This window comes from Medicago sativa, chromosome 5, assembly GCF_051527215.1.
Source record: "Medicago sativa cultivar Bolivia chromosome 5, Bolivia_mono, whole genome shotgun sequence".
Lineage (NCBI taxonomy): Eukaryota > Viridiplantae > Streptophyta > Magnoliopsida > Fabales > Fabaceae > Medicago > Medicago sativa.
The window spans coordinates 13,727,520-13,737,891 of record NC_140753.1 but is presented as its reverse complement, the minus strand read 5'-3'; the positions used below and the strand labels follow the sequence as shown (position 1 = coordinate 13,737,891).

The following is a 10,372-nucleotide window of genomic DNA, read 5'->3' as shown; positions in this document are numbered from 1 at the left end:
AATCATGGATTGTGGTTTAAGATATTGAATAACAAATATGGCTTAATAGATGGAGTAATGATTGGGGAGAGTAGATGAAGTTCAACATGGTGGAGTGATATTGTTTGAGGATTGAGAAAGATGGTGTAAAAACTGCAAGGCATTTGTTTCTTGAATGTAATCATTTTTCAAGTGTGTGTGTGGGGAGGAGTGCTAAGATTGTGAGGTGTGTGTTAAGCCATGTCAAATGATGCAGCATATCACTTTCAGTAATTTGAAGAGGTTGTGAAAGGAGATAGATTGTCATGTGTGTATATTTGGATGATTTTGAATAAGAAACAAAATTGGCTTAATAAGAATACTCTTGTGTATTCTAAATTCTGTTTTACATTTCTGTTAAGAGCGCTTTTTATTGTTTGACGTACCACGGGCATACCAAACAACGTGCTGAACGTCTGGGTACTACGCGTGCCAATGCCAGTACAAGTACTTTTCAAAAATAGGAGTGCCGGTGCTTCAGAGCTCAAATTTAATGATCACAGAGGAGGTGCTGCTCCTTATATAGGAGTGTTGAGCTAACCTCTAACTAGTATTCTTTAAAAGACTGCGTAATTAACCTACACCTGTCTATAACTAACCGAACTCTGATCAGTTAGTTACACGACAGTTTATACTCAAGATGTATGCCTATGCTAAGGTGCACACTCGTGCTAGACATCATGTAACAAACTGAGCAGTGCACTATACAGCAGTATGCCTATGCTAAGACATGGCATACTATAAGAAGCGTTTGTGTTAATTAAAGAGATATCGGAGGAAGTTAGTGTAATTTTCCCTTTCATATTATACCCGTTGAAAAATTAAACACAAAAATATTTTGTGTTTGAGAGCAAGCAGGATGACATTTCCATGGCATAGGGAAAGAATAGCATTTCCATGGAGAAGATGGCTTTATTATCTTAACAAAGACAAATAAAAATATTATTAACTTAGATGTGTATTTGTGTAGTGTTTGTGTGTTAAAAGCCGAATGTCCTGGAGCGTGTTAATTCCTCATAGATAAAACCCAATGCGGGTCTAGATACATAACCCTCCAACTAAGAGAACAAACATGTCTTTTGTATTTGTGTTCTAAGACAATTTTGTTCCTCCCAAAACTTGCTTGTATCTCACCAAATTTTGTCTATTTCATCCCAACATGATGCCAAATCTCCTACACTATTCCTCAAATATTTTTTCAACTTTCCATGAGCCAATTCAACAATGTTGGTGGTTGTACACCCTAGATGCAAGACTTTATTCGTCCATGCCCTCACAAATTTTTCCTTAACGGTGTTCAAAATTGTGGTTTCAACATATGCAAGGAACTTTGGAAATGGTTTACATACATCTTTGAATTTCAATAAGGCACTTACATATGAATCCTCCGTAGGAGATTTGACCAAATCTTTCCAAGCCCTCATGATTTTGTCAACAACATCACTATGCTTCTCCTCCTTCGCTTCCTTCACTTCTTTCTCATCAACTTCTGCATCCTTATGCTTCGCTTTGACTCTACAATTTGTGATGCACTTAGCTCTTACATTCTTCCCAATATGAAAATAACAAAGTATAGCGTCGGTTTCAGGGAGAACTTTGGCAACGACATTTACCAGAGCATTGTCCCTGTCGGTGACAACCACCTTAGGCATGTTGAGTTTTGAGGACAAAAGACCAACCAACATCTCAAGTGACCAAGTAAAGTTATCCTCTTATTCAAAGGAAAGAAAGACAAAATTAACGAAATATGTCATGTTGGTAGAGGTGACATCAACAATCTTAAATAACGGCATTCAGTAGAAATTGGTTTTGTAAGTGGAGTCCATGACCAAAACGGTCGGAAAAGTGTTAAGCATATTAATTAACTCCGGATGAGCAAAAAAATATGTCTTCAAAAGTGGTTTTCTCACTATTTGCTTTTGTGAAATAGGCGTATTTATGCTCCTTCAACTTCGAAATCAAGTATTGCATATCTGTCGTGTCACCTCTTATCCCCTTGCGCCATCTAGTTCGCGCATTGTACACTTGTTTGATAATATTTCTTTGTTTTTTTTTTGCTTCAAATTTGTGAGAATATTCCTAGGCACCGGCATGCTCTGTCATGTCAATAACTGTTTTCTTCTCCTCCTCTTTTATTCTACCCGCAAGAAGGTGGACGGCTAACTTTAGCATCAACTCATTGTTGTAAATTCCATTAAGCTTTTCCAACCACCAATCATTTGTATCCTTATCAAAGAAACAACACAACCTAAACCAACAATCACATTTCCTTGTGCCCGTGCCTTCAAGGTTCAGTTTCTTCCTCATCTTCTGTGTTTTGTATTCACCACTCCTTTCACATTGCAACGACAATGTTGACCTTTTTGAACTATATTTATCTATAGATTTACTAAATCCAACCCTTGCTGCTTGTCGACCAACCCAACCAAGCAAATAATCTCGCTCTCGCCATCTTTCATTTGTTAAAAAAATTGAGTTGGTTTCTACTTCATAACCGCGAAGCTTTGCAACATCGGTAGATACCGATTTAGGTTTTTCTTCAATGTGAGCTTGAAAGGGAATTTTGACTTTCAACTTCACATTAACGGTTGGTTTGACATCGCTGGAAGCTTTGCTAGAAGCTTCAATTATGGCCGGTTTTGGCTCAACGCCATCATCCGCCACATTTTCAACCATCACTATGTCTATTGAATAACGAAATAACAAGGGAAAAAATATAAATAACTTGCGCAAGAAGCTAACAAAGAAAAAAATTGGCGCAAAATTTCAAAACTGGGCGTTACACCTGCGTGACTTAAGTCATGTGGGCTTTACACCTACGCGAGTTAACTCGCGTTGGCCCAGCGTGACTTAACTCATGTTCCAGTTGCGTCCCAAACTGACGAACATACCTTAAAAACTAGTAAAATCAAATGAGTTTAGATGATACATTACCTGATTTTTTATGTTTGATGAGCGTAGAATGTAACGCCCTCCTTTTATTTAATTATTTTTATTAAGTTAGAATCTATTTATGTGATTTATTTATATATATGAGGTGTTAGTATTTTATTATGTGGCATTATTCTATTATTTATTAGAATATGAGAATTATTGGTGTAAGTAGAATTGGGGGTTAGAATAGAAAGAAGAATATGTTGTTGGGCCCAAAATAGATTTAGAAAGAATAGAAAGGTTATAAATAGAGGAAGCTAGGTTGAGAGAATAGTTTACAACGTACGTTCAAGTTTTGGAGAAAAGAGGAGAAAAGCCGAGAGAAGAAGAGAAGAAGAGAGAGCTGCGATTTCTGCAAAATTAAGGTAAGGGTGAGACTATCTTGCTTTAATATTAAGTTGTAAATCGTTAGATTACATCTAGCAAAGTTGGGGAGAGTTTGTGAGATTAAGAGGATTAGGGTTTTGAGTGAAGAATTGAGGATTAATGGATGAAAATTGTTAGATTGATGTAGAAACTGTGAACAGTCCTTAGATAATCCGTAGAATGATTATTGGAATAGTTTTGAGGTTTAAAACATATGATTAGATGAGAAGTCAGTGAGTTTAAGAATTAGGGTTTATGAGCGATTTTGATGATTAGATGATGAAGAGCCGTAGAATTGATGAGAGAATCATGAACAAACCTTAGATATCCTATAGGAATGTTATTAGAAGTAGTTTGATGGTTAGAAACATGAGAATGGATGAAAAGTTGAGATTCTGAGAAAAAGTGATTTTAAGTGTTTTTGAGAAATAAGTGATTCTAGGATAAGCTGTTTTGGAGATTTAAAAATATGATTTTTCAGTAAAATATGATAGGATTTGTCGAATAGAACGCGTAGGCGAAAACGGAATCGGATTCGGATTCGGAGTAACGGTTAGGTTTTTACGGACGAAACGGTGAAATCGAAAAAAATGGGACTGCACAGAGCTGCGTCGCAGGTGGGCTACTGCCTTCCCACGCCTGGGCGCAGTTTTCCACGCCTGGGCACAGCAAGGCAGCCCCTCATGGGTGACTGCTTGTTGTGTTTTCGTTGCGTGCTGTCAGAACTTCGATTGTTGCGTTCTTGTGTCTTTTTCACCCCTTTCCGTGTTGAATTAGCTTTCGGTGTAAACATAAAAGTTGTAGATATTTGAGTTAGATTTCTAATGGTTTTGGTTTGACATGAAAATGATTCATAGTTTTTGAGTTATGATGAAAATAGTCCAAGTGGGTCTTCAGAAAACTTTAAGAAAACTTAGCATAACTAATCCCAAGTTAGTCCAAAAACTTATGGTTGGTTTCCCAACTTCAACTTAAGTATTAGGGATTTAGTTGAGGTGTTTTATGAGTATTTGGCTTATGTCTCATTGATCAAACTTGATTTGCTTTTGAAGAATGTTTTGGACTTTGATATGAATGTAATTGATTAATGTATATGTGGTTATTGTTGTTGATATGTTGGAATACATTATGTGAGTATTGTATGATACATAATATTATGATGTTCTATGATGTTAAGTTGATATGATTCATTTCTTATTGATGATATGATATTCTAGCACTGTTATATGCTGCAATTGTTGCTGTTTGTTGCTGCTGAATCTTAGTGAAGATGTATAAGTCGGTCTAAGTTGTCATGATTTAAGAAGTTGTCCATTTTAATGGAATTGTATAAGATGTTCACGTTGTTGTCCAAGTTGTAGGAAGATTGTGTCGTTGCATAGTCGGTGATGGGGGCTTAATGCCCGACAGGTTCTTTATGACCTTAGCGATGGGGGCTTAATGCCCGACAGGTTCTTTATGACCTTAGCGATGGGGGCTTAATGCCCGACAGGTCCAAATATGACCTTAGCGAAGGGGGCTTAATGCCCTGGTGGTACCACATGCATATTGAAGTTGTCTAAGTTGTTGTTGAAGATGTTGTTGCATTGTAGAGTCGTCATAACTTATATTTGATGATGATTTAATGATGATGTTTGTTTAAGAAGTTGATTACGAACTTAATTATGAAGTTGTTTTCGATAAATGATATGCTTTGATGATGATACTTATGTGAAATACATGATGATGCTTATGATTATATTTGGTGTTAGATGTTGATGCTTATGATCATTATATGTGTTGATGTTTGTGATTAATATATGTGTTGATGTTTGTAATTAATATTTGATGATGTATGCTGATGTTTATGAATTAGTAATTGATGTTATATGATGATGTTTACGTCTACAATTAAGATGATATAAGATGAAGTGTATAACTAATGTAGGAGATTAATGATGCTAGTTAATGGAGTATAAGATATGTTAATGATGTTTAAGTTGTTGAATGTACTTTATATGATTTATATGTTTAATATTATTGTTTGAGAAATCTCACCCCTTCTGCTTGAAAATGTTGCCCTTCGTATGGGTAACTTGCAGGTAATAAAGACTAGAAGTGTTCGTGAGTGGACTCCTCACTTGTGTCTAGGTGCTCTGATACGTAACGGGATGAGACTTACTTTCATATCTATTCCTTACGTGTCTTTTATGAACGTTTTATGAATAAGTATTGAACCAAATTATGAGATTTTCTGATAAGGCATGCGTGCCAAGACTTTTTTTCATGTCGAACTATTTCCGCTGCGTATTTCCATACTTTTATGATGTTGAACCTGGAAGGATATTTATTAATATCTATTTTATGACGTTAAAGTAGTATGTGACATTCCGTTTATGATTTAAATACTCTGATTTAATATGAAATTTTTATGTTGGGAAAACGGGGTGTTACATAGAAACTTACTTCCTGACGATTTGCAATGATTTGAAATGAAGATTTTCAGCCAAAAATTTGCAGTTTTTGGGTTATTGGAGGTGAAGAGGGAAAGAAACTGGTTGTTGGAGTGTGGGACTGATGGGTTTTGTACCAAAACAGTACATCCATCCCCACGTGAGTTAAGTCCCATTGAGTTACAACCTGTGTGAGTTAACTCACGTTGAACATACCGAGCGTGACTTAAGTCATGCATGGGTACTTTCGTCAATTCAGTTGGGAGTGAATATTTTTTGTTGTGATATTTTTCCACTTTTTGAACCCATCACCCGAACCGGCCCACTTGAAAGACAAAAAAAGCACACAGGTTTATTGGTTTACGGTCGGTTTGGTTTCACTTGTTCAGCCCTAGGTCAGATGATGAAGGACTAATGACCACACAAATGATCAATGATCCAGGCAATGACTTGGATGCTTGGTACAAATGATGTGTTTGTTGACAATTCATTGATTGAAGGATTTGTTTGCCCGATAATATCTTAATCACCTTGTCTTGTGTTTTGATGACCACTTGTCATTACTTCAAATATAGGTCTACGTCTTCTTCAAATCCTGATGTTCAACCATTGCATAAAGACCAGAGGATGACACTAAATACTTCATTTATCTTTTACTAACCTAGATTCTCATAAACACAATTAGTTGACAAATTGTTCCTTTATTAATAGTTTGTTTATCATCAAAACATAATATTGAGAGGAGGGATGGAACCATAATTTTTTGTTAAGGGTGACGAACATTATGTGTAGTTCTTTGTTTTTTTTTTAAATTATAAACCCACATTAACTTAAACGCATATAATATATCATATATGCATAAAAATTTATATTTAATTTATATACAACGTTATTGTAAAAAAAAAGTTACACCGTCAATCAATCATAATCATCAAATTATTAAAAACGTTAGACTTTTATCTTAATTATTTTTAAAATTACACATATGATTGGTTGTAATTTGTAGACAATATATCATGATTAAAATTTAAATGGTTATATATACAAAATTATATATTCATTTCAATAATTTTATCAACAGTTAAGGTATTGTATTTTTGTTTTGTCCTGTAATAGTAGATGGTAAATGTGCCAGGATACTCCTCATTTAAAGAACACCTTCCATTTAAAAAGTTATAGGCTCATGAAATAAAATAATATATTTTTTTAAATGGAAGTGACTATTAAATGGAGAGGATCTCAACCCATGATAAATGATTCAAAGACGTTTGATATGTTGAAGTGCGAGTTCTATTCTCTACATCTCAATATTTAATGTGTGTAATTTCGCCACTAAACTCTACAAAAAATGTCTAATTTTTATGATCTTATCAAAAATATTATTTTAAAATAGCCACATTAAATTTGTAACAACCGTTCTTCCTAAGCAATAATTAATCTCATTTTGAAATAATTTAAGAAATGGCATTGGAAAGAGCTTGTAAATATCTAAGGTGATGTGTAACCAAAAAAAATATATCTAAGGTGATGTAGAAAGAATACTGTCCCCGTGAGCTTAGCTCAATTGGCAAGAACATTGCATATTTTATACAGGGGCCATGGTTCGAACCCCGGACACCCACTTCTCCACATCCACATTTATGTGTGAGTTCTAGCCACTAGGTTACTAGAAAGAAAAAAAAGAAAAAAAAGACTACTATATATATTAATGCAACCCCGGACACCCACTTCTCCACATCCACATTTATGTGTGAGTTCTAGCCACTAGGTTACTAGAAAAGAAAAAAAAAAGACTACTATATATATTAATGCAACCATTTTGGATTAGGAGTGTGTTGTAGTGCAATTAATGAGTGATGATGTTACATAATTCAATCAAAAACGTCTGAAAGGGGGGAACATGTATCTTCAAGTATCCATATACTCATACAATTTTAGACTTTGGGGTGGCGGTAACCCCTAATATCTAAGGTGATGTGAACCTACGTGGTTCTAACAATCTTAGTCCATGAGAATAAAGAATTTTGATAATTCCTTGATTAACATGAGATTTTTATTTAATCTCCTATTTTCTTGATCAATCTTGTTTATAATGTGAAATGTCATTGAGATGCTTTTAATCTCAATATGAAGTTCTTCTTATCAATCTGAAGTCCTTCCTAACACATTCTAATGTTCAGAATCATGTTTCTTTGGATATAATTGTATTGTGCATTTTTAATATCCTATTATAAATAAGACTTGAATAAACTTGTTAGAAAACAACATATATCATAATCACTCCGATCTAAATGCCCAAATAAGTTAGTTATCATTAAAACATCAACTTAAGAAGGATTTTGTGATTTTCCTCATCATGTTTCATGTTTTATTTCTTTCAAGACGTGTTTTGAAAGAAGTAGTATTTTTTGTTTTAGACAAAATGGTTTTAATTTAAATATAATGTAAATCAAATTAAAACCTACCATTTAGTGAGTAGTTCATTACTTTTTTTTATTTATTTTAAAGATCATTACCTTTATTATTATATAGTGTAAAGAGCTCAATTCATATTCTATTTGTTACATGAAAAAAAAAATTGAATCATACAATAAAAGTTCATAGATTCTTTTATTTATGTTTTTGTGATGTTGAATTTATGTTATTTTCAAATTACTCTACTAATTTGGATGAATGAATATTTTTATTTTTATTTTTGAAAAAAATTAAGATAAACATCACTTACTTTTCAAATTAACTCTTATAGTGATTCTTATTGGCGGTGGGGTTCGAAAAAAGGTGTGATGTGCTTGGATTGTCAACCATGGTGATACCTCTAACTTTAAAAGAAAAGGACACAATAGATGAAATTCTTTACCGTCTTATTTCATTGTCATCATATTAGAGTACAAAATCATAGCTTCAGATACCAAGAAATTATGAAAAAAAAGAAGAAGAAAAAAAATACAATTATTGAATACATGCAGAAAAATAAATTGGCAGCTCGTGGAACATTCTAACATACGGTTTATTGTACAATTCTTTTGCTAGAGCAAGAAATCATTCATCTCAATTTCCATTAACCTCCATTAACTTGAACACAAAGTCCTTTACGACACCTAGTATAATGTTTTTGAAATTTTGGACAATCTTTATCTGTTTTACAATATTGCCGAATGACGGGATTAAACGAATCAGATACTATTATAATAAGAGATATGGAAATAATTAAAATCAGAACATAAACAAACTTTAGTGATTCAACCATATTTTCCCCTATTTTCATATAAAAATATGATATAATTTGATCTATTTATAGTGTATAAAATTCATGTTCTTGTGAAATTAATTAATAAAATAAAAAACCCTTTATAAAATTAAACTCATTACTAAATACCTCTTGGGTATATCAGTGTGTTGTGTTTGTAAATTTAACACACTTGGAAAGGGGATCATATAATAAACTATTATATAACTAACTTTTCTTCACTTTTTCCTTTAAAAAATATTTCATTACTTTTTAATCTTTCATGATGGTAAAAGGGAAAATTCTTCTTTAGGACCATGTTAATATTATCTTGGAGTTTGCTACTCTCAAGGTCTCAGGTTCGATTCCCTCTAGTGTCAATTTTGGTGGGCAAGTCCATATAGAGCTTTGCTCTGGCTTATAACGGGGCCCCTGCAAGTGAGCGGTGGGATTGGTCCCCTCGGATTAGTCGGTCCTTGGATCGGATACCAAGTTTTTTAAAAATTATATATATTATCTACGAATATAATGCACAATTTGGGTGAGAACATATTTATGCACAAGTAAAATATATTGTAGTTTTTTTTTTTATGAACTAAGAGTAAGAAAAAGTATCAAAGAGAGACTTGGATGTCCCAACTAGGTTAGCATCTTCAAGAAACCTAACTCCTCGGTCACCTTACTCATAATATAAACTAGATCGACCCCCGTGTTGCTGCACGGGTCATATACATTTACAAACATTCCTTGCAATGAAATATTCAACGTCACACAAAATTACGACAACTACAAATCCAAAAACAATACAAATGACTTGATTTTATAATTTAGGTTTTACACGTTTCGAAAAATCTCAATATACACCCCATTTGAAGTCGTATTAATGCAGTTGCCATATTCATCAGTCAACATAGTTTTCGAACGATTTTTTGATGTAACTCTCGATATTGCAACATACAGCTAACCATGTGAAAGCATTGACCGAGGAAGGTACATGCCAACTTCTTTTAGTGACTGCACTTGACTTTTGTTAATGGTCATTGCAAAAGAGATACATGAAACTGTCGACGTTGAAAGTTAGCATGTTAATATCACCACAAAAGCATGTTAAAGTAAACATGTTGTCTAGCCAAAAAGTTTTGATTCCATAAAAAAAAGTCAGCACTTCTCTATAATCAATGCTTTAAAAATCAATGCTTCTCCATATATTAATGTCAGAAAATCAGACGCAAACCGTAAAGAACCCTTAATCAACTTCTAACTAAAAAAAGGAACATTCAGTTTTAGTGTGTATAGGATACATATGGCTCTCAATGAGAAAATATTTTGTCTATTAATTTTTTTTAGAAACAATCTCAAATATCAAATATCAAAAGCAATATATAAGGGAAAGTGA

General features: G+C 33.5%; 1 protein-coding gene across 1 annotated transcript in view; it reads right to left on the bottom strand.

The window, feature by feature from the left end:
- Window positions 1-2,097: 2,097 nt before the first annotated feature.
- The window catches only part of LOC146920279 (uncharacterized), a 17,801-nt gene continuing 9,526 nt past the window's right edge, over window positions 2,098-10,372 (bottom strand). The window contains exon 2 of the mRNA XM_085711124.1: window positions 2,098-2,702. Within this exon, the coding sequence (XP_085567250.1) occupies window positions 2,098-2,702 (605 nt within the window). The remainder of the gene's footprint in view (window positions 2,703-10,372) is intronic.